Source organism: Pelodiscus sinensis, chromosome Z (genome assembly GCF_052426305.1).
Source record: "Pelodiscus sinensis isolate ZL-2025 chromosome Z, ASM5242630v1, whole genome shotgun sequence".
Lineage (NCBI taxonomy): Eukaryota > Metazoa > Chordata > Testudines > Trionychidae > Pelodiscus > Pelodiscus sinensis.
The window spans coordinates 30,435,150-30,459,335 of record NC_143085.1 but is presented as its reverse complement, the minus strand read 5'-3'; the positions used below and the strand labels follow the sequence as shown (position 1 = coordinate 30,459,335).

Sequence of the window (24,186 nt, the reverse complement as noted above, 5' to 3'; positions counted from 1 at the left end):
GTACTCCAGCCTCATGGCCCCCTGCAACATTGGAGCACCAAGCACTGGCTTCCTCTAGAGAAAGTGGAGAGCTCTGAGCCTTGCAGGAAAACAGCAGCACCAGAAGTGGCTGTGTGCACTGCAACTTCTCCTCCCCCTCCCCTGGCTCGGGAGGAACAGCAACACAGTTACAGATCCTAGAGGCTTTTCCCACTGTTCCCATTGGCCAGAATCTGACCAACAGGAACAGAAGGAGGCCATGCTTGGGGGATAGTGCTGGAAACAGGAGTATGAAAGCAAGTGGCCCCCCCCTTCTCTGCATACCTAGACAACCCTGCACCCCCACCTCCTTCACTCAGCCCCTCCAAGACTGTCCCTCCCCCGGCCAGACACCCTATACCTAGTCCATTCATGTATCCTCCCTTGTTCTGCTCTGAGGGAGACACCCTATTACCAGCCTGCTCCTGCACTGTACCTACCACCCATATCTTGCACCCTCACCCCCACCTTTCAAATATTGTCTGCCTACCTCCCACAGCCCAATAATCCCTATCCTACTCACAGGCAGGCCTGTCCCACACACAAAACCCCTAATCTTGGGGCCCCAGAGTCTGGGGGACCCACAAAATCCACTAACTCTGGAACCTCAGAAGAGTTAACCTAGCCTGAGGCCATGAACTTCAGTCCTCCTATCTCTCCCCACTGCCAAGATGAGGCTGGAGCACTAGGTGAGTGAGCTGTTTCAGTTGGGGACAGTGATTTTGTGAGGGTTTTTTGTGCTTCTCACTTGTGTGGTCCCTGACTGATTTCAGTGCATCAGTGGTCCCTGACCCAAAAAGATTCCCACCCCTGTCATAAAGACAAATGTTTAACACCTTGTGTTGAACATTTTACTTTCTAAGATGAAGCCAGGCCAACTGGGCCCCCATTTGGGACCCAGCCCACATCTGGCCACAGCATCCTGGCCCTGGCCTCAATCCTGGGGCAGGCCCCTTGACCCACCCCCATCCAGCTGCAGGAAGGGTTGGAGACACACACCAGCTGCAGCATGGGTAGGAAGGGAGGCCATGAGCTGGCTGTAGCAGTTCTGGCCCCACCTCTTATCCAGCCACTGCTCATCAGGTGCAGCAGCCCAGCCCTGGCCAGGTAAAATAAATCCAGGTCCAAGACATGCCCCCCACACACTCTATTTCCTACCCCGGCACCTCCCACACTCCAACCCCCTGCCTTCAGCCCCTCATCCACCCTAACCCTGACTCCTACACTCACATCCACAACCTGCACCCACAGCAGCAGTCCCATTAAATAAAGTCTGAATACAATTATTTGTTTATTAATTGTACAACTTATTGATAATTGACATTCAGTCATGCAAATGGGCATTTATATGGCTGTTGACAACCACTTGTTCTGAATTTTGATGTAGATTGGGTCTTTGTTTAGAAAAGGTTGCCAACCCCTGATTTAAGGGAATTTTTTTTATTCTAGAGCAGTGTTTCCCAATTTTATTTGGCTGAGGAACCCTTTTCAGAATTTCAAGGAACCCCCCTAGGTTTGTCAAGCAAAAAAAGGGGGGGGCAGGGAGAGAGGGACCCACCAATTCATGACCCAAGACACACCCTCCCCCCATCTCCTTTCTGTGAGGCCTCATCCGCTCTGTTCCCCTCCTCTCCATCACTTGCTATCCCCAGCCCTTATACTTGACTCAACCTAGTGAGAGTGAGGTGTGGGGTGGGAATGAGGGATTTGGGTGTGGGAAGGGGTGAGAAGTACAAGCTCTGGGAGGGGATCTGGCTGCAGGAGAAGGGGATGTTGGCTCAGGGAAGGGGCTCTAGGCTGGGGAGTGTTGGGTTCAGGTGGAAGGTTGGGGTGCTGAGCAAGCCAGGGCTTGTGGATGTGAGGGTGCAGGAGTTTGGGCTGGATATGTGAGGGACTCAGGACAAGAAGGTTGAGTATGATGGGCTCAGGACACAGATTTGTGATGTGTGGATGGTGGAGGAACGTTGTGGCAGAAGACAGAGGATGTGGGGATGCAGGAGTTTGGGGATGTAAGAGGCTCAGGACGGGGGTTCCAGTGTATGATAGGCTCAGATTTGGGATCAGGTGGTGCAGGAGTGTTATGATGCTGCAGTGAAATGGGGGTTTGGTCCCAATTGGGGTCTTATTGGCCAGGCTTCATTTTTAAACAAAATATGTCAAACTCAAAAGGGTTTAGCATTGTCTTATATATGAGAGGGGTGAGGAACCTGTTCTGAGTCAAAGGTCACTGACCCACAGAAAAGTCAGTTGGGACCATACAAGTGGGATGCAAAAAAAAAACAAAAAAAAGCTCCTCCAAAAACCCCCAAGCCTCACTAATGTGGTCCCAAATGTGCTGGTGGGGGTAGGGGAGAGGGTGCTGCTGGGTGGAAGGATACTGGCTCAGGTGGTAGGGTGCTGGGGTCAGGGACATGGTCCTGCTGGGCACTAGGGTGACTGGCAGGGTGCTGGGACAAGGAACAGGGTGCTGCTGGGTGCTAGCGTGGATGGCAGGGTGCTGGGGCTGGGGCCAGGGTGGTGCTGAGTCCTGGGGTGTGAGGCAAGGTGCTGGGACCAGGGCGGTGCTAGGGTGGATGGCAGGGCTGCCAAGGAGCAGGATAGGGATGGGGTGCAGGATCTGGGAGGGAGCTGGGGGGCGGAAGGGGACAAGGTCTGGGTAGGGTGCAGAAGCAGGCTGGATGTAGGGTGTCTGGCTACAAGGGAGAGTGCAAGGAGGGGACTTGGGTAGGAGTTGGACCTCCTTGATCTGGCACCCTCTAGACCTGACTGGTCTCAGATGAGGAATTTTTGGACCAGGGGAGGTCATTTCAGGGCTCCTGGTCATCCCCCCTTCCCCCCCGCCTCCTTCCCCACTAGGCTTCTTTGCACCTCTATCCCCTGCAACCGAACTAAGCTACCCACCCCTGCTGGTTCCCTGCACTTCTCCCAAAACCATCCCTCAATCCAAGGGAGTGCAGCACCAGTTCCCTGCAGCCCCTCACAGCCCAGCTGAGCTGCCTTTCTGTTCTGTATGCCCTCCCCCATCCACCTCAGCCCAGCTGAGCCCTATACTGGTTCCCTGCATGCCTCCCCACAGCACAGCTGAGACCCGTTTCCCTGCACCTCCTCCAAGCCCCACAAAACTGCTGAGCCAAGAGCTGATTCCCCATCTCTCCCTCCCCTTGAGTCTAGCCCCAGTTCCCAGCACCTCCCACCTCCTGCAGTCAAACTGAGCTCCACACACACACGCTCCCCAGACCTCCCCACTCTGCAACCCAGCTGAGCTCGATTTCCTTACACCTTCCCCCAAACCATGCAGACATGCTGAGCCAGTGCTGATTCCCTGCCCCTGCCTTCCTCCCTCCCCTTGGCTGAGTCTACACTGGCATGATCTTGTGCCACAGCGGCTGTTCTTGCGCAAAAATTTGCTGCCTGTCTACACTGGCCGTGTGTTCTTGCGCAAGTACACTAATGGTCTCATGTATGAAATCAGGGCTTCTTGCGCAAGAACTACGATGCTCCCACTCAGGAATAAGCCCTTTTGGGCAACTATTCTTGCGCAAGAGGCCAATGTAGACAAGCAACATGAATTTGAGCAAGAAAGCCCTATGGCTAAAATGGCCATCGGCACTTTCTTGGACAAGAGTGTCCACACTGCCATAGATGCTCTTGTGCAAAAGCACAGCTTTCACATGGAAGAGTGGATGTGTTCTTGCACAAGAAACAACCAGTGTAGACATAGCCTAAGAGTTTCCTCACATGAGCAAAATGAATTGTGTTGTGCACCAGTACTGAGTTCATGTGGATTGTTTGGATGTGCCACCCAAGTTAATATTTTTAAACCTCTACCTTTTCCCTCTGCTGCCATGTCAGCTCCCCTGGTGCCTGCTGCCCCCCGACTCCTCACCCTCCTCTGCTGTCTGCTGCTCACCCTCCTCACCCTGACTCCTGCTCTTCTCACTGTCCTCAGCCCTCCTGCAACCTGCCCCCCTCCACCAGCCCTTCTCTCCCCCCTGTGCCCACTTCTCCAGTAGCCCCACTCTGATCATGTAAGCTACCCCTCCTCATCCCCTTTTCTAACACTTCCCTCTACACACCTGCCTGCCTCTCTCCTCTGATGGTGGTCCCTCCACTGGGCAGGAGTCTGCCCAAAATCCCCTGGCACCTGCACCTTCTCTTGCCCCTGCACCCCCCGGTGCCTCCCCCTTCCCTCACTTCCCCTGCCCCCTTTGCTCCATTTTTCCCTGATGCCCACCCCTCACCACCCTCTGCCCCCATTCCTCTCTGCCTTCTCACGACTTGCTCCAACCCAGCCTTCCTCATGCCCACCCCTTCTTTCAAGCCTTCTCCCAGCACCCCCTCACCCCTCTAGCTCCCAATGCTCTTACCCTGTCCCCTCCCAGCATCACCCTGTCCCCCCTCCCACTGACACCTCCTCTCCCCTCCTGCCCTTTTCCTCATTGTCTGTGCTTGGCCCCCTGGCAATTGTCTCTCTCCCATCCCTGTCCCTTTGATGCAGTGGTCCCCAACCACTGGAGGTTGCCAGGCACCAGGGGGTGAGGCCATTTGCCTGCCAGGTACCAGAAGGCGGGGACACTTGCGCGCCCAGCGGCAGGGCGGGCCCCCCCCATCGCCGCAGGGCATGGCAGCCCCTCCCCCCAAGCACAGTGAGCCCAGGGCCAGCGCACCCCCTCCCAAGCGCGGGCGGCCAATCTGCGGCGCTCCCGGGGCCAGCGCTCACCTTCAGAGAAGGTCGTGCACAGCAGGGACAGGTCCGGGGGAGAGACGCTCTGGGGCCGGGCTGGGAGGACGCACGCGTGCAGGGTCGGGACCAGCTCCATGCTGGCTAACCGGCTCTCTCTCTCTTTCAGAGGGGGTGGGGGAGCGCCGGCTCCTCGCGGAACCCCTCGTTGTGCTCTGCAGAACCCCAGGGTTCCGCGGAGCACCAATTGGGAAACACTGTTCTAAAGGAACTAATGCCTCTGATAGTGGGATGGTGATTTGGTGCTAAATAGGAACTGGACTGAAAACCTCTTTCCCAGGTGGCAATTTTGTTCACTACCACCCTAATCTTGATTCAAATATCTGTGTGATCAAGAGCCAAAAACCTTCCAATTCAGATCTATCCCAATTCCAGAAAAAAGTTTAATATGATCATTCCAATAGTTAGCATCTACCAGTTTCACTATACTGATCTGTTTATATTAAGATCCTCATGTAGACTAGTTTTTTTTTTAAAGACTAATAGAAAGTTTAAATGAATTTGGGACCAAAATTAACATCTCTCATTCCCTTTAACTAGACTTTATTCTTTAAACAATTAGTATTTGGCTATCAGTAAGCAGTTCACTTTGATAAAAGTGTTCAAGGACAATGTCTGCCATTACATGTGTACATTCTGAATGAACCAATAAGCATGGAAACATGAGTTGTACCTGCACAGAAATGCACACATTGCTTTCTACAATCTTGTTTTATTGACTGTTTTAACACCATTGTTAAACAGAGTCAAAACAGTTACATTCTATAAAGAGCAATATTTAATTTACAAAAAGCAATTTACATTAGTTTGGTTCAATGAATATGCATTGAGTCAGAAAGACAGTCATGGTAAAGCAGTTTCTTCGACTTGATCTTTTAGCCAATTAATGATTAAGGTGTTCTCCTCAAGAGCAAGAAGTGATGCTAGATCTGCTGTAAACAGTTTGTATTTTTTAAAGTATGCAGCAGGAGCTGCCTGAGTTACATCACCAAGGTGCAATTTCAATTACTTTTACACCATAAGAAAACATTTCAAATACTTCTATAGCTTGTTCAAAAATGTTCAATTCATATTAAAACTAATGTTATCCATAACAAGCTTCACCACTCTTGCCCCCAAAAATATTGGATATCAATGTGGCTATAAAATGCATTTTTGGTCTTAAGACTTAAATACATGCACTGCTCGTACAACATACTGTCTACAAATGGGACACTCACTCATTCTTTTGCCACACTTTGTGCAAGTAACCATGTGACCACATTCCAGGAGAACACAATCAATTGCTGCATCCATGCAGATCCTACACAGATTATCATCGTTCTCGTTCAGTTGCATCTTCTCTCCCGCTGCAAGGCAACAGATGGGGTTAAGACAGATTCAGGCCATGGCAAAAGCCATTAAGTTCTAGCCCACATATGTAGCCAACCTATTTCAGTATCACTTCATTTTCATTAACATTTACAGTAGTCAAGCTACTGGGAGACTTGAATTTTACAATTATAAATTGAGTAAGATTAAGACATCTGATGGAGAGCATGTCATGTGTCCTATATTTAAAAATCAATTTATCACAAGACCAAAGAAAGCAGCACCAGACTAGGATTCTAACCTGAGTATTACTCCAACTCTTGCCACACCTACTGTCATACAACAGGGTCAAAGTGACCCCACTGGTGAGCCTCAGTTTCTCAATCAAATGTACATAAGACTACATACTTTTGTAAAGGGCTTTGGTAATTGCAGACTATTTGTGCAGTATTAGCAGGGCCAAATACAACTCAACATGAATTGCTATAGGGACACAACTCTTGTTATGACTCATACCCAAACGCAACCTTTTAATTCTATATTTAAAAAGGGTAGTTGTGAGGTATGATGTCAAGTACATACTGATGTTACTCACATTTTGTAAAGTGTTAGAGAAGCTAGGGATGTAGCCAACTAGTCAAGTGACTACTCATTTCACCCTGCTGCCTCTGTACCAAAGGCAGCAAGGGAGGGGGGGGGAAGCAGGAGCTAGTGCTGTGGTGGGGGGGGGCGGGAGGAAAGGGCAAAGCCAGTGGTCCTGGATCCAATGTGAGCCAGGACTGTTCAGTCCTAGCTCATGCCACCTCCAGGAGCTAACCCTGCTGAAGCTCTTCACTTTAAATGTAGTAAGAGCCCAGCTCTTCATACTACTACAGTGGCTCTGCATTTTAAATGTAAGTGCCCCCTTTATCAAGTACAATAATTCCTCATTTAACACTGTTTCAGAAAATGATCGTGTTAAGTGAAAATGTGTTATGCGGGGGTCAATTTTCCCATTAAAAAATGGAAAAGGAGGGGGCTGAGTTTCAAGCAGTAGCATCTGGGACCAGGACATAAGGTTGGGGGAGAAGAAGGGCTGGGTTACAGCAGGGAGGGGAGGTGTTTGGCTCTGGGGAAGGGAAAGGAAGGAAAGGGGAGGAGGATTGAGTTGGAAGTATGCCCCTGTAGCACGTCTGCTGGGACCTGCACTGCGTCCGGTGGGGGAGGGAGGTCGCCAGGGAACGGTGCGGTGAGCAGCGAACCCTCCGCCGCCTTTCAGGGAGGCAGGGGAAGCCTCGCGCAGCCGCCAGCAATGGGCCAGCTGGAGAAATCGTGTTATTCTGGGGACAGTCACGTAATTCAAAAAATGTTCCCAAAAAAAATCGTGCTATCATGAAAACGTGTTAAGTGGGCACGTGTTAAATGAGGAATTACTGTAGTCAATGGAAATTCCATTGACTACTCCATAAGCTAGTTAACCTTTTACTTAACATCCCTAACAGGAAAAAGTCTTGACATTCTAAATTATGCCCAAAATGACAGTGGCAGAATTGACACTTATGCTTAGTTTATGAGCATATACAAGGTTTTATTAAAATCTCATAAGTTTCTGGGGGTTTTCCTTAAAGTTAAATATATCACCACTTGTCCCAGCAATGGCTTCACAACTATTCCATAGAAACCATCAATTACATGTAGTAAGATTAGCCCTCTGCCAGAGGGCATGGTGCCAGCATAGCTTTTATCACTACAAAATTGGGAGTTCTTCTGTAATAGCTTCCCTTCCCCCATCGCCAAAAGACCTACTAATGCTTTGTGAAAGCCCAGAGAAAGGCATGGAGGTGCAAATTTCATTCTCCCCAATGGGTTGTTTTCAATAGTGAAATTTTTACCAATTTACTGTGAAGAAAGCTAAAGTGTAAATCAGTGTATTTAACTTTACCAAAATCTTTCAGAAGAACAGTTTCAGGAACCAATACCACATACTGGTCAAAAGTAACTCTCATCAGATCTAGCAGTGTCATCTATTCTGGACACAGCTAATAGTTAAAATAGCTTTCAAGTTAAAGCACTTAGAATATCCTTTGTCAAAGGCAGTCAGAGAACTAGGAAAAGGAGTTAGTTTAAAGGGGGAAAAAAATTGAATACCTACATGTCTTATAATTTTCCTCATTCTCTGTGTACAGCCTGCTTACTTTCTCCACAAGTTCCCATTTTTCACAGCATCCTGAATAGTTGACAAAATTATGTGCAAGTATTTCCTTCAGCTGTCGGACACTCAACCCTTCAACATCTTCCAATCTTGAAATATCAGACAGTGATGCCCGTGCTCGTTTTCGGGACACCCCAGGGGTCTGCAACAGTAATTTTAACTTGAATTCAGACAAAAAATTCTGTTCTAGTTTTAGCTAATACCTGATATAGCTTGAAAATAGTTTAAAATGGTAAATTCTTTAAATACTTATATTGAGCTAGTCTGTGGTGCTGCAGGTTAAGTTCAATTAACAGTGTTAAGGCTCTGTACATTTTTCTGCACCAGATGTCAAATAGGTCTAGTTTACTCTTTAGGTGATTTATGTGTCTCACCATCTCTTCTGCGTTTTCTTCATCTTCATTATTTGCAGAAGGCATTCCACTTTGACCCTGCATATACAATGAATTAGATCAGGATAAAAACATAACCCTCCCTGGTAAAGTAAGGGAAATATCTTAACCAGGTCAGATGACACTCAAATTGGACAACTTACGCTGAAGGTAACCATTACAGATTTAGATGATCACAGTCTAGTCCCAGTTATTTGAGTTCTTCCATTTTCAATCAGTGTAAAAAGGGATATTCCCAGAGAACCTGTCCATTGGAATATTTTTAAAAGTGTGCAGCAGAGGGCATTTTCTATAGGTATCAGTGCATTCTAAGACAACTACTGTACCTGTAAAGGGGTTCCATTTCCTGTGCTTCCTCTTCTATTGGTAATTTCTCGAGAGGATGATACAGACAGAGAAAATGGATGTGTAGAAAAACTAGAAGTCTGTGACCTTGAAGAATGCAAGCTACTACTGTCTGTGTCCTCAGAACCTAATCCATGATTGGAGAGAACAAGATCCACCAAGTCTTCTTTTTCTCGACAAGTATCTGTTGATATGTTTCTAAGGATCAGATACTGACGCAGATCCTTGACTTTCAATCGCATCAACTGAGGCCGCTGAAATGCTGTCTCTTGTAACAAGTGACAAGTAGAACATCTTCTGATATTTTCATACAAAACTGAACAAACTGAGCAAAAATCCTTCTTGCAGTCGCAACATACATGCTAAATGGGTAGACAGAAAGCCATTAAACTGTATGTCAGATATTTAGACTAGAAAAAAAAATCTGCTCATTCCTTTCCTCCCATCCACCAGTCACTGGTATTCTTAGTCTTTCAACTGACACTTCGTCTGTTTTGTGCTGTGACTATAAAAATTGACCTGTCAGTATTGCAGTACTCTCCAGAGTGCTCTCCATTTATCATTTGCAGCGCTAGTACACACAATGAGACATTTAATCAGTTTTAACAAGGCAACATAGTGTATTTAAATTGTAGTAAGCACAAAAGGCCATCTACTTGAAGTCTAATCAATTTTGGAGTGAGTTACAAGTACTATACCTTCCACCAACTGTTTCCATTTTCTGGAATTTTTTTTTTTTTTTTTTTAAGTCTCATGCAGTATTAAAAATCTATACAAACTAAATAGAAAACTGACTACAAAGGAGAAAGAATGATTAACACACATTGTGCATATGCTAGCACTTTGTAATAATTATGAAAGATTATTATCTGGTCTTTCGGGTTTAGCAATTTCAGTTATTTTTACTGTAACAGCAGCAGTTTCAGACAAAGTTGATATAAAGTGAGTATACTTTTAAAGCGTTTCCTCCTCCACAAGTAGTCTCTGCAGACCTTCCAAACTCAGAGTACATCTAGACTACATGCCTCTGTCGCCAGAGGCATGTAGATTAGGCTACCTGACACAGTAAAATGAAGCGGCGATTTAAATAATCGCCGCTTCATTTAAATTTACATGGCTGCCGCGCTGATCAGCTGTTTGTCAGCTCAGCACGATAGTCTGGACGCTCTCCTGCCGACAAAGGTATTTGTCGACCACCCAGGTAAGCCTCATCCCAGGAGGTTTACCTGGGTGGTTGACAAATACCTTTGATGTCGACACCCGCGCGTCCAGACTATCGCGTTGAGCCGATAAACAGCTGATCAGCTGTTTGTCGGCTCAGCGCGGCAGCCATGTAAATTTAAATGAAGCGGCGATTATTTAAATCGCCGCTTCATTTTACGGTGTCAGGTAGCCTAATCTACATGCCTCTGGCGACAGAGGCATGTAGTCTAGACATACCCTCAGTTTTCAGCTAAAGTCTCTGAAGTTAGAGGAACCAAGCAGATGTTGGAATGGCTTTTTACTTCCAGAATACAGATTCAAGGGACACCCACAACAGTTGCATATACTAGAGTAGAAGATCACAAAGCAAACAGTTTGGAGAATAGCCATTCTGTTTTTAAAAGCCTGTTTGTCCATGATACTGCTTCTACAAATTCTGAGCTACAACATTTTAAAAACATCTCTTCTAGTTAAGATGAGTTAGAATCATAAAGATCACTTTCTACACTGTGCTACTAGGACATTACATTATGGGGACAACTATACACTTAGCTACTGCTTCACAGCAAGGCATAAGTCGCAGTTCCTAAATAAAGCCTGCACAGAGCCCCTCTGAAGATATTGGCTAGAGTCTGAGGTTTTGGGAAGACAACAGCTAAATAACGTAAAGTTTTACTTTGAGTCAAACCAAAAAAAAACCCACACTTGAATAACTGATTCTGAATAAGAAAGAATATCACTATGCACATTGCACAGGGAGAAAAAACTCAAGACTCCACCAACACAAGTTTCATATCCTGGGTCTACAGACTAGAGCTTAGGCTCTGAAGCCCACCCCATCCCTGAGCACCATAACCTAAGAACTACATGGCTAATTGTAACATTATACCAAAAGCCTCTGTCTGCAAACCTGAGATCTAAGGGTATGTCTAGACTACAGGGTTTTGTCAACAAAAGTGGACTTCTGTTGACAAAACTATACCTTCGTCTACATTGCCACTGAGTTCTGTCAACATTATGTCGACAGAACTAAGCAGTTTTGTCGATAGCTATAAACCTCATTCTACGAGGAATAATGCCTTCTGTTTACAGAGTTCTGTCAACAGAAGGCATTATTGTATCTACACTGTCCTTTGCATCTACACTGTCATGATGACAAAGTGGCTTGCTTTGTCGACAGAACTGGATGTAGTCTAGTCGCTCTTTGTCAACAGATGCTTTGACGACAGAATCCGTCAACAAAACTTCTGTCAACAAAAGCCTGTAGTCTAGATGTACCCTAAGACTGGCAGCTGTAGACATAACCTGTATTTTTTCCAGCTTGCAAGAGCTTTGTAAGCAAGAATGTGACCAACACAGATAAGTAGAGACATGAACTGTAAAGACTTTGAGGTAGAAAGCACTACCAATTAAGGATGTTAAAATGTGATTTGGCTAACAATAGTCCATACAGTTTGTATCGACTACAGGCAGTCCCCAGGTTACGTACAAGATAGGGACTGTAGGTTTGTTCTTAAGTTGAATCTGTATGTAAGTCGGAACTGGCATCCAGATTCAGCCACTGCTGAAACTGACCGCCAGTTCTGACTTACATACAGAATCAACTTAAGAACCCCAGGCGTCCCCAAGTCTAGCTGCTGCTGAAACTGATCAGCAGCTGATTCTAGGAAGCCGGCTCGGGCTTCCTGTAGTCAGCTCTGGTCAGTTTCAGCAGAAGCTGACTTGGCGATGCCTGGGGCAGAGCAGCTGGGGTGCTGCTGGGTTGCTCCAGTAGCGCCGCTCCTGGGTGCTACTGGACCAACCCGGCAGCACCCCAGCTGCTCTGCCCCAGGCGTCCTGATTCAGCCGCTGCTGGTCAGTTTCAGCAGCAGCTGAATCAGGATGCCTGGGGCACAGCAGATGGGGTGCTGCTGGGTTGGTCCAGTAGCGCCCAGAGCGGCGCTGCGGGACCAACCAGCGGCACCCCAGCTGCTCTGCCACAGGCGTCTGGAGAAAAGCCTAGTCTGCTGGGGGGGTACTAGCTGCGCCCCACCCCAGCAGGCCAGGAAGACGCGGGCGGCGGACCGAGACGCACCGCGGTCCCACCACCTGGGTCCTCCGTGGCTTTGCTCCCAGTCTCCCTGGTCTGCCAGGGAGACGGGGAGCAAAGCTTCTGAGGACGCCAGCAGCGGGACAGCCGCGGGGCGCCTGGGCTGCCTCGCTACCCGAGCCCCCCCGCGGCTTTGCAAAGCCGCGGGGAAGCTGGCAGCGGAGCAGCCCAGGCGTGCCTGGGCTGCCTCGCTGCCCGACCCCCCCGCGGCTTTGCTCCGCGTCTTCCTGGTCTGCAGACCAGGGAGATACGGAGAAAGCCCCGGAGTACACGGGCGGCAGGACCGCGAGGTCCTGCAGTCCGTGTCCTTCGGGGAGCCCTGTTCGTAACTGCGGATCCGACATAAGTCGGATCTGCATAAGTCGGGGACTGCGTGTATATGATTAGTCAATAAGCCCGTCTGCAGAGCCACAGTGGGTGTAGTTCCAGAGGAGCCAACTTGAGCTGGGACTGAGAAGGCCTAGTTCATGCTGGCTCCAGAGCCACCCATGCTGCAGCTCTGCATTTTAAATGTAGCAAGAGCCATTAAGTTCTTACTATATTTAAAATGCAGAGGCACGGTGATCAGCACAAGCCAGACTGCTTGGTCCTGATTCCCGCTGAGTCAAATGGCTCTTGATCATGGCAGACAGCCCCTGGAGAGAGAGACTGCTCCAGCACCAGCTCCTGTTCATAGCAGCCAGGGCTGGCCACACAAAGAGGCTTCTGCTTGAGTAGCCCCTGTCCTCTGCAAACAGGGGTTGCTTGGTGGCAACAGCCCTTGTCCATGGGGGGGACCCAGTGCCCACAGGGACCCCTGTGGACAGGGGCTATTTCACAGCAGTGTCCTCTATCCACCCTCTGGGGGGGCAAGCAGCATTCCAGAGAGGGTGCTGGGGGAACCAGCTTTTAAACCAGATCCCCAGCACCAGCTGCAGTCCCTCCTTTTGCTTTTGAAATATACAAAAGCCCCAAAGGGGCTTACATCCTTACTACCAATGCATCCATTTCACTCCAAACCATGTAAGATACTTGTACACAAAAAACCTAATTATGGACACCAAACTTTAATAAAGCTCCAATTTACTATTTCTAATATAAAAATAGGAGAGAATATTTCATACTGAAAGACCCTTCTCCTTGAGACATGCTAAAGTCTTTAGATGCCAAAGACCTCTCCTCCACAAGCATCTAAACACTACAGGGAATCTCCACAGCTAAGGAAGAAAAATTTAGACACAAATTTTCCCCATACCATAGGCCAACACTTGGGATGTAAGCATATGCTTGTCAGGTAATCGAGCAGTTTCTGGACTAGTCACTCCCCGCTGCCTCCATGAGAGAGGCAGTAGGCAGGAAGAGCAGGAACTGGTACCTGGCAGCTCTTAATACATTTAAAAAGCAGAGTCGCAGTGTGGTGAGTACCCAGGGCCAAGAGCTAACCCTGCTGTAGCTCTGCAGTTCTGTTGCAGACTAATCTAGCAGTTGATGGAAATTCCATTGACTACTCAATTAGCTGATTACACAAAGTTTAACATCCCTAATCAACAGTACAGCAGAATAAATTCTAAACAAAGATGGAGAAGTTAGATTAAGAGCTTCTGATTTTATTTTCTGAATCTTTAAGTGACAAATCTGAACTGCAATTCTTCCAACAAGGACTGACAGGGAGGGAGGGAAGAGGAAAAGGAGACTGGCAGCAAAAATTGAAAGAACTGATGGTCACTCTGACATGAATGAAATAGTTAAAAAAACTTGGAAAACAAGTGTGGTAGGAATTCTAGCAATTACCGTATATACTCGAGTATAAGCCGAGTTTTTCAGCACATTTTTTGTGCTGAATAATGCCCCCCTCGGCTTATACTCGAGTCAGCGTCTCGAGAACAGCGTCTCGGGCGGGCTCAGCGCGTCTCTGCCGCTGGCCGGGTCTAGCCGGGTCTAGCCCCGTTCGTAAGCTGCTCCGGTGCCCCTGGTCTGCTGGAGACTGTCTCCAGCAGACCAGGGGCACTGGGCGGGTTCCCGCGCTTCTGAGGCTTTGCCAGAGCAAAGCCTCAGAGGCACGGGACCCCCCGCGGCTGCGGCTTCAGTCCGGGAGCCTGTGGTCTGCTGGGGACGGTCCCCAGCAGACCACAGGCACCCAGATTGAAGCGGCAGCAGCGGCAGTTCCCCGCGCCTCTGAGGCTTTGCTCTAGCAAAGCCTCAGAGGCGCGGGACCCCCCACGGCTGTGGCTTCAGTCGGGGAGCCTGTGGTCTGCTGGGGACCGTCCCCAGCAGACCACAGGCTCCCGGACTGAAGCCGCAGCCACGGCGGGGTCCCTCCCTCTGAGGCTTTGCCAGAGCAAAGCCTCAGAGGCTCTGCTCCCCGTGTCCCTGGTCTGCTGGGGAGGGGGGGGGGGGCGCAGCTAGTGTGCTTCCCCCCCCCCCCCCCCCCAGCAGACCAGGCTTTTGTTTTGGACTCTGGGGCAGAGCAGCTGGGGCACTGCCGATTGGTCCTGCAGTGCCCGCTCTGGGCACTACTGGACCAACCCGGCAGCACCCCAGCTGCTCTGCCCCAGGTCCTGATTCAGCCGCTGCTGGTCAGTTTCAGCAGCGGCTGAATCAGGACGCCTGGGGCAGAGCAGATGGGGTGCTGCCGGGTTGGTCCAGTAGCACCCAGGAGCGGCGCTACTGGAGCAACCCAGCAGCACCCCAGCTGCTCTGCCCCAGGCGTCCCCAAGTCAGCTTCTGCTGAAACTGACCAGCGCTGACTACAGGAAGCCCCAGGCAGAGTTGCTCTGCCCCGGGCTTCCTGGAATCAGCTGCTGATCAGTTTCAGCAGCAGCTGACTTGGGGACGCCTGGGGTTCTTAAGTTGATTCTGTATGTAAGTCAGAACTGGCGGTCAGTTTCAGCCGCGGCTGAATCTGGACGCCAGTTCCGACTTACATACAAATTCAACTTAAGAACAATCCTACAGTCCCTATCTTGTACGTAACCCGGGGACTGCCTGTACTGTTTTATTAAAAATATTTAAAATGTCAAACTGCTGAATAGTTTCATATTAGTACAGTAACTTACGCCAGATTGTTAGTGCACTAAACACAAGAAAGACTGAATACTAGGACAATTGTCTGAAGAAATGTATTTAATACAACTGAATATTGGAAGGTACGTAGGAACAATTAAAGGATTCTACTTTAAAAGAAATTACTGCCCTTCCCTGGTGGATTTGACTAAATGTTGTAGATAGAAATTCATTATACTCTTGGGTCTCGTTTATATACCAGTTGAATGACAATTGGTTTTGCCAGTATTTCACAATAAACTTTTAAAGAGAATTTATAATCCAGAGCATATTAAAAGTGCTCAGTTCAGTTCCTAAAACTTGTGAAAAGAAATGAAATGCCACATGTAGCTTTATAGGAACTTTTTAAAAAATGATATATTAAAAGGGTATAAAACATTTCTAAGATTAAGTTGGAAGTATTTTACTTAAACTTTCATGTACTTGAATAGCTGCTGTAGATTGGCAATGATGCTACATTAGGTGCTACTTTTACTTGTTGTGGAAGAGGGCAGATTTACTATATTTTTCTTTCAACTTTTTCTACATACTGCATTTTGATGTTCGTAGAGCTGGGACTGCTTCTAAGTGAGTTAAATACATTCCAATATGCTTTCTTAAAAAACTACTCCATAATAGTTTGTCAGTGATGATGACAATGTCTATGCTGATAACCTCACACCAGCTGAAGCTCTGTTTGGACATGCAGATGATGAGGAGGAGAACTCCAGTTTTGAAGGATTTTAGCTCTTGTGTGTTAGCTTGGTTGCTGATTGAGCTAAGGTTGTTGTACTTTTAAAGTTACGGTATTTTTGATACCATATTGTTTTTGTTGACCCCCTTTTCCACTTACAGAGCTAGGTTATTGTTTTTCTTTGAAATAAATATTCATGTAATTTTATTGGTATCTATCTTCATTTTTTACATTTACCAGTAGCTGCCTCATTTCCTACCCTAGGCTTATACTCGAGTCAATACTTTTTCCCAGTTCTTTGTGGTAAAATTAGGTGCCTCGGCTTATACTCGAGTATATACGGTAGCTCAGAATCCTGATTCTCCAATCACAACAGGCCTTATCAGAATCCTATTAAAGTTAATGGGAGGGCACCAAGTTACTGCAGAGGACCCTAAACCAGGTTTAAATTCTAGACTGAGTAGGCAAATAGTTTAGAACATGAGGTAAACCGAGAACCTAATACAATTAATACTTGCACAATTAATACTTGCACACAGACAAAAGGAACTGAGCCCATGTTCCTTGGGATTTTAAATAAGGCCTAGAAAAATGTGTAGTAAGTGGTTCATAACCTCAAATACTATAAGCATACTGCTGTGCATTCCTTCTGTGGCATAGAAGATTAAAAAAGGGGAAATCTTTGCCAAGAATAAATCTCTGAATAAGAGTTAGGGTTTTAAAATTGCATTTGTTTAACTTGATTTAAGCAGGAGGACAGAGAGGGGAAGAGACACATGAAGGGCTGCTCCAGCCTGGCTATAACAGGGCTAGTGAGCCTCCCTGTTGCTCTGGAGCAGCCCCCACTGGTTAAGGTTAACAGGTATGCCTCACTCATTAAGGTTAAGCATTCACATCTTTTAGTTAGGATCGGGTCAGGTTGGATTCTGACTACTCTCCAGTGGGTCAGATGTGCTTGGGTCCAGTTCCATTCTAAGTCAGGCTTAGCAATGAGGTCCAAGGGGACCTCAGCATCCTGGCCTCGTGATATGAGTAATTGCCCTGCACAGATACAAAAAATTTATATCCACATCCACAAAAGTGACAGACAGACATCTGCATTTCCAGGGCTCTAAATATTAGATCTTCTATAAATCAGACACAGCTGGGCTTCAGTTTATTCTAAATTTGCTGAAGAAAACTGAGTGATGAGCAGTTGGAGCTGGCCTGCCAAACTGACTAATTCTACTGATTTTTATTTAAAATATATAGGACAGTCAAGGAGCTACATTGTGTTTTGAAATACTTCGTCAGTTTAAACAATTTTATTTGGTACATTTTTCATTGACTCATCTGTTCAACTGTATGAAAAGTGATTGGCTACAATAGTGAATCAGGTTTTCAAACTTTCTAGCCAGTGTTATTCCTGACGTAGTGAGTGAGTTTCTTTGGTTTCTAAGGCCAGGTCTATACTAGAAACTCCCAAAAGAGTTATTTTGGGAGTTATTTAAAAATAAGTTTTGAAGTGTGTACACACTACAGGGAAAGCCTCAAAATTAGTCCAAGGCAGGCTCCTTAGTGTGGGCATGTTACCTTGACTTAGAGCCCCAGGAAGCACTGAGGGTAATCACTTTGAAGGGCTCTGGAGAGTAGTTATTTCAAAATAGCAGCAGTGGAGCACCCACACTATCACTATTTCAAAATAAGCATTATTCCTTATGGAAAGCAGAAGTTATTTTGAAGTAACAGGCTTGGTAGTGTGGACATTACTCTAGGGAGTTATTTTGACATAAGTAGAGAGTACAACTAATGGAAATTCTCCAGTACTAGTTATTTTGAGGCTTTTCTAACAAATTAGGGCATAAGTTCAAGAGCTTATACCCCAATAAATTTATTAGTCTTTAAGGTGCCACAGGACTCCTTGTTTTTGCTGAAAGAGGCTAATGTGAGTCTCTGAAACTTGAGGCTTCTCTGTTGCTCAGCTTGTCTATCACTCAGTTGTTCAGCAACTTTGTTAGTCTATTTGAACAAGCAATATAGAAAGACTAATCTTGTCCTCTGACCTTGAACAAATCATAAAACCTCCTCCATCTAGTAGCTCAGTTTCCACAGCAACAAAAAGTAGAAAATACTCATCTCCTGTATGTCTACACATAAGATAGCATTAAATAATTTAAAAAATTATACTCACCTTTTTCCTAAAAACTGAAAATGAAAGTCCACATGCTTTGCAAACTACATTGGCTCCTGAAGATGGATATGCTGAGAAATCTGTATTTGATGCAAATCTGAATGGGCCAGGACCACCCATAAATCCTGGCTGTTGCCCACGGACAGCTCCGGTACCCATGACTTCATTCAGCAACCCACAGCAGGAAGCCCACATAGATGTGGCTCCCGCCTGAAAACAGTAAAAGCAAAAAGAATTTCTCTCTATTTTAAGATTTATAAGTTGCTATTGAAGAGATACTTCATTCTGTTACACCATCATCCCACTAGTGTGGTATATGAATTCCTGGAGTACTAAAATAAGTAAAGGGCCTGTTGAGAGCAGTTTGGCAAAGAGCACTGCATAAGCAGGCAACGTAGAGAACTTGATAAGGTAATATTTTAGAAGACTGGATCAGTGAAAAAAAGCAGATTAAATTAGTCAAAGACACAGAAACCCACAAGGAAGACTGGCAGTTAGTGAGAAGAAACACAAAGGATGAGAAAGACAAGCAAATCAAGAGCACAAAATCTGCTGCAAGATAAGGAGAAAAGAGACTGTGGAAGCAGATTACATTCAGACCAGTGTACCTGAAACATGGTGTTTCCACATTTATTTGCACAGGCATTTGAGCTGCCAGTAGCCTCCAGACAACAAAACCACATTAGTTTTTATGAAGGTCACATTTCAAATTTATATTTACAGCCAAGAGGGCTAAAATCTTATTTTAAAGGGACAACTGAAATCCTGCTGAGTAATAGCCTGGCTTCTCCAAGAAGTATGCAAGTTATTCCAAGTTCTTTCAGTAAAGGCAACATTGTTTTACTTACATTTGGCATCTCTAAGCTGTTCTAATAAAAGTGTGGTGTTACAAGCAGTTCTAATACTGACGTTTTAATTTTTAAAATTAAGCAGGAGCACCAAAAAATGCATTCACTTTTGAAATATGCACATCTCAAATGTGAATTACTACTCTGGATCCTTTTAAAATATTTTATACTGGAATCTCTTGCAAGGGGAGAGCAATCCACTGAAATACATATTCTACTTAATCTACATTTACAAGGCAGCAGCAGCTACTTTAGATTAGATCTGCACAGTATGCTTGAATTAAAGTTGTGTTCCTCAATCAGGCCAGAACCACATTTTTTTTCCTGGAAGAAAACCAAAGTGATGATAGATTTATACACCATTAAGGAAAACATCAAAAAAAATTTAAATTGGTATTTATGCAGTTTCAGCTTTCAAATGTTTATCAAAACCACACTGGAATGCAACTGAAGAGGGAGAAGATGTATTACAGCTATTGAAAAAGATTTCAAGATTAATTGCTAGTGCAGAGCTTATCAGGTATGCTTGGAAGTGCACACACTTCATCTGGAGACTGATGGAGTTTAACTCAATTTTAAGCCACTAGCTAGACTCATTTAAAAGTTAATTTGAAAACTTCTAAAGTGATCTAAAAATATCCTGGTTTTCATAGTAATCTAAAGCAGAAGGTATAAACTTGTGCAGTTCTGGTCTCCCATATTTAAGAAGGATGAATTCAAACTGGAACAGGTACAAAGAAGGGCCACTAGGATGATCCGAGGAATGGAAAACCTGACTTATGAAAGGAGACTCAGGGAGCTTGGCTTAACAAAAAGAAGGCTGACGGGGGACATGATAGCACTCTTTAAATATATTACAGGGATAAATACCATGGAGGGAGAGGAATTATTTAAGCTTAATACCAACATGGACACAAGAACAAATGGATATAAGCTGGCTAGTAGGAAGTTTAGACTTGAGATTAGATGAAGGTTTCTAACCATTAGAGGAGTGAGGTTCTGGAACGGCCTTCCAAGGGAAGTAGTGGGGGCAAAAGATCTATCTAGCTTCAAGATTAAACTAGATGGACTTATGAAGGGGATGGGGTTTGATGAGATATAATCTTGGTAACTAATTGACCATTCATTATCAGTGGTAAATAGGTCAATGGAGGGATGATAGGAGTTACTATAGAGCCGTGGTCCCCAACACGGTGCCCGCGGGCGCCATGGCGCCCACGGGGGCATTTCTCTGCGCCCGCCAAGTGCTCAGGGCTGGCCTGGCCCCGGGCACGTGGCGCATGCGCGGTGCTGGCCCCGGGCGCATGGCGCACGGTGAGCGCCGGCCCCGGGGCGCCGCGGATTCACCCCCTGCTGCGCATGGGGGGGAGAGAGCGCCAGCGCCGGCCCCGGGCGCGTGGCGCTTGGGGGGGGGGGGAAGGAAGCACTAGCGCCGGCTCCGGGCACGAGTCGCTTGGGGAGAGAGCACTAGCGCTGGCCTGGGCGTGTGGCGCTTGGGGGAGGGAGGGGGGAAAAGAGCACCAGCACTGGCCCCCGGCACACGGTGCTTGGGAGAGAGCGCCGGGCATGCGGCGCTTGGGGGAGGAGGGGGGGGAAGAGTGCCAGCGCCGGCCCAGGCGCGCGGCGCTTGAGGGGAGAGCGCTGGCCCCCGGAATGCGGCTATGGGGGGGCCCTGCCCCCGCCCCCCCAGGCGCCCGGCGGGCGAACAGCCACGCCCCCTGGCGCCCGGCAACCCCAAATGGTTGGGGACCACTGCTATAGAGAACTTTCTGGGTGTCTGGCTGGTGAGTCTTGCCCACATGCTCAGGGTTTAGCTGATCGCCGTATTTGGGGTTGGGAAGGAATTTTCCTCCAGGGTAGACTGGCAGAGGCCCTAGAGGTTTTTTGCCTTCCTCTGTAGCATGGGGTACAGATCGCAGCAGGAGGATTCTCTGCATCTTGGGGTCTTCAAAGTATTTGAAGGCTTCAATATCTGAGATATAGGTGAGAGGATTATTCTAGGAGGGGGTGGGTGAGATTCTGTGGCCTGCACTGTGCAGGGGGTCAGACTAGATGATCATAATGGTCCCTTCTGACCTTAAAGTCTATGAGTCTAAACCCAGGAATTTTGTACCCTTGAATATGGTAGGAAACTTCCCCTAATTTTGACATTCTAATTTATCTAAATTGAGACTTCCTAATAGAAAGACTCAAACATACAGAATTATGAGCAGCACTTCATTGAAAAAAGGAGTCACCTTGTGGCAACTTAAAGACTAACAATTTGTTAGTTTAAGGTGCTACAGAACTCGTATTTGATGAAAGATTAATATGGCTACCCCTCTGAAACCTCTCATTGAATTTCAAGTTAAGCACCAGCCTACTCCAGGAGATGAAGGTGGCTTTGCCGCAGCCCGCTCTTGATTTCCTACAGAGAGCCCTGCGAGAGGGTACGCTCTGCCCCTCCCCTCCTGCAAAGCCTCCGTCCCTTATTATCGGGCCCCTGGTCCGCCGGCCCCCCGGCCTCCTCATCCCTGGACCACCCAGCCGGCTGCAAAGTCTGCAGCTGGTCTGCTTTCAAACCGCGCCAAGACAAAATCTGTACACACTCGTGCTTCACACCCTGCATTTCCCCACCCTCGTGTCCCACCCTGATACAAAGTGGCGGGACTAAGACCTGTAGAGGGTAGGAAACCCCGATGGGCCAGCGTCTATTCTGATCTAATTCCGCGGCCCATCGAGGACATCAGTTGGCGGCTCCTTCACGGAGCCGTGAGCACGGGCGTGTACCTGGCGCGGTTCACCCCCATTCTGGAAGCCTGTCCCTTTTGCGGCGTGAGGGAAAACCTGGTGCATGCATATCTTGAATGCGCCAGGTTGCAGCCCCTATTCCGCTCCTCCAGAACCTCTTATTCAGGTTCTGGCTGCACTTCTCTCCTCACCTTTTCCTGTATGCACACCCTATCCGTGGCCCCACAATGTCACGAGACCCCCTCGTCAACCTACTCCTGGCCCTAGCAAAGGTTGCCATCTATAACACCAGGAGCAAGATGTTGGACAAGGGGGTTCTCTGCGACTGTGGGGCCTATTTCCGCTCCTCCCTCGTGTCACGAATCCAGGCAGAGTTCCTCTGGGCGGCGTTCACTGGCTCCATCGACAGCTTTGAGGAGCAGTGGGCGCTGTCCGGGGTTCTCTGCTCAGTGTCCCCATCCGGTTCCCTAGTTATAAACCTTTAGGCTGCACTCCTTGCCCCTTTTGTCATTAGTTGTCCCCAGTAATTAATTGGACACAGGTCCAGTCATCCCTCCCACAAGGATGAGGGAGGGGCTTTTAAAAGCCCGCCCACTCTCCCGTGCTTCAAATAGACCCCACTACAGGGATCCAGCTTTTAAGACAGCTCCAGCCCCACCTTTGCTGCCTCTGACAGGGGCGGGGGGGGGGGGGGGCAAGGAGAGAGAAAGCAAGTAGTCAAGGAACTAGTCAACCTAGCCAATAAGCTTTTGCTGAGCACAGTGTTTCTCAATCAGTAGTACAAGTACCCTTAAGGGTACTTGAGAAGTTGAGGGAGAGTGGTATGCCAACAACTGAAATTTGGAGAAAACTGAATTTAAGTTTTACAGCGCTTTATTATTTTTGTATTTTTTTGCACTCAAAAATTTCATCACCCACCCACGATTAAGATGTTTAAACAAATGTGCTGCAATGGTAGAAAAAGTTGTGTCTGAAAACTGCAGATACTGGGGTACTCAATTTTTTTAAAGGGGTATTCATAAAAAAGTTGAGAAACACTGGCTTAGTAGATAGTCAACTAATTATCCATTCTAGTCTCTGACCTTCATAACACAGGCCACAGGATTTCTTGGAATTAGAAGTTCAGATTACCTAGACTTCAAGAAGACTATCCCTAGTTGGAGGACCTCTGGGACTTACACAAATAAAATTACATTGATTTATATATTATGCAGGGTGGAAGCAAGTGAAGTTTTAAAAACTGTCTCAAGGCTTCTTTATACTTGGAAAGATACAAAAAAAAGGGAAGTCCAACTGTAAGCCCCCATCCTTACCCACTGAAATTTAATTAAATACATATCCCACTGTGCCCTCATGTATTTACATAACCAACCTCTTCCTCACACAAATACATGTACACATATCCATACATAAATGCTCCTAAATCTTGGAGCGTATGCCATATACCGGGATCTGCTACAACCAGCCGCTTACCTCTTGCCCAGGTCTAGAGCCCTGCACGGAAACAGAATCTGTATCTACGAACGCGCGTACCCACGGATATAGAGTGGCTGCAAATCCGCAGGGCTCCAGGCATGTCAACACCGCTCGGCAAACTCGCGTCTGCTCTTGGGGACAGTTTCCAGGCACCCGCCCGAGCTCCCACCCTTGCTGGAACGAGTCTCACGGTCGTTCTGCTTCTCATAGCCCCGCCGCTCCGCAGCCCCGCTCCAGTCAAGCCGCAGGTGGGGGGCTCCCGCCGGAGTCACACCGGGACTCGGGCCCCAGCCCGCCACACGGGCGAGATCCCAGAGGCAGGGTCCCGAGCCGGACCCCGCGGCCTCGTGCCCGAAAGGGGGCGGGGCTCACCCCGCCTAGGCTCGGCGCGCGCCCCCCCAACGGCCCAGGGCCGGGCCCGCCCAGGTGTGGCGAGCGCAGGGCACGGAGGAGCCCGCGGAGGGAGGCGGGGGAAACCCCGCTGCGAGGGCGGCTCCCCCAGCGGTGCCAGCGCTTCCGTTAGCAGGGGGACTAACCCCAGCCGCGCCGCACTCACCTTCATTACCGCACGGCTCGCTCCAGGGGGCACAACGCGCCCGGCGCCTTAATCCCGGCGGGGGTCCCCGCCCTGCGCAACGTCCGCAGGGACCGCCTCACGGAGGGCGGGACATGCCCCTCCTCACACCCCATTGGTCGCCCCTCAGCCAATGAGAGCGAGAATGTCCCCCGGACTGACCAATCAGAGAAGGAGCATCCGCTCCACGGGGAGGGGGACGAATCCATTATCGAACAGGGGAAGCAGTCTGTGAGAGTGAATGAGAGCGCCTCTCCGCCCCACCCGAAAGGAGGAGCCGGGCGGGGCAAGAAGGGCTTGGCCCGCGGGCGCTCCCAGCCGAGCGGGCGGAGTGCAGTCGCTCTGTCCAGATGTAATTTATCCTTCTGGTCTTTGAACAACAA

The 24,186-nt window shown here is 47.9% G+C and overlaps 1 protein-coding gene across 4 annotated transcripts; it reads right to left on the bottom strand.

Annotated features, from left to right (window-relative positions):
* Positions 1 to 5,285: 5,285 nt before the first annotated feature.
* RNF34 (ring finger protein 34) lies at positions 5,286 to 23,910 on the bottom strand. Of its 4 annotated transcripts, none has more exons than XM_075898627.2 (6): positions 23,786 to 23,910; positions 18,176 to 18,385; positions 8,980 to 9,360; positions 8,636 to 8,692; positions 8,202 to 8,403; positions 5,286 to 6,108 (listed from the first exon to the last, which is right to left on the bottom strand). In XM_075898627.2, exons 1-6 carry the CDS (start codon positions 23,789 to 23,791, stop codon positions 5,921 to 5,923), a joined length of 1,044 nt encoding a protein of 347 aa, XP_075754742.1. In that variant the 5' UTR covers positions 23,792 to 23,910; the 3' UTR covers positions 5,286 to 5,920. The 4 variants fall into 4 exon arrangements, with proteins under 4 accessions (XP_075754742.1, XP_006113642.1, XP_014424243.1 ...); XM_006113580.5 differs by lacking the exon at positions 23,786 to 23,910 and adding an exon at positions 23,227 to 23,642; XM_014568757.4 differs by lacking the exon at positions 23,786 to 23,910 and adding an exon at positions 23,287 to 23,642.
* Positions 23,911 to 24,186: the final 276 nt, after the last annotated feature.

Coding starts and splice junctions, on each gene's coding strand:
- RNF34 (XM_075898627.2), bottom strand. Junction 8,693..8,979: donor GAAATGGAACCCCTTTACAG/GTACAGTAGTTG, acceptor TTGTATATGCAG/GGTCAAAGTGGAATGCCTTC. Junction 8,404..8,635: donor AAGAAAACGCAGAAGAGATG/GTGAGACACATA, acceptor TTACTGTTGCAG/ACCCCTGGGGTGTCCCGAAA.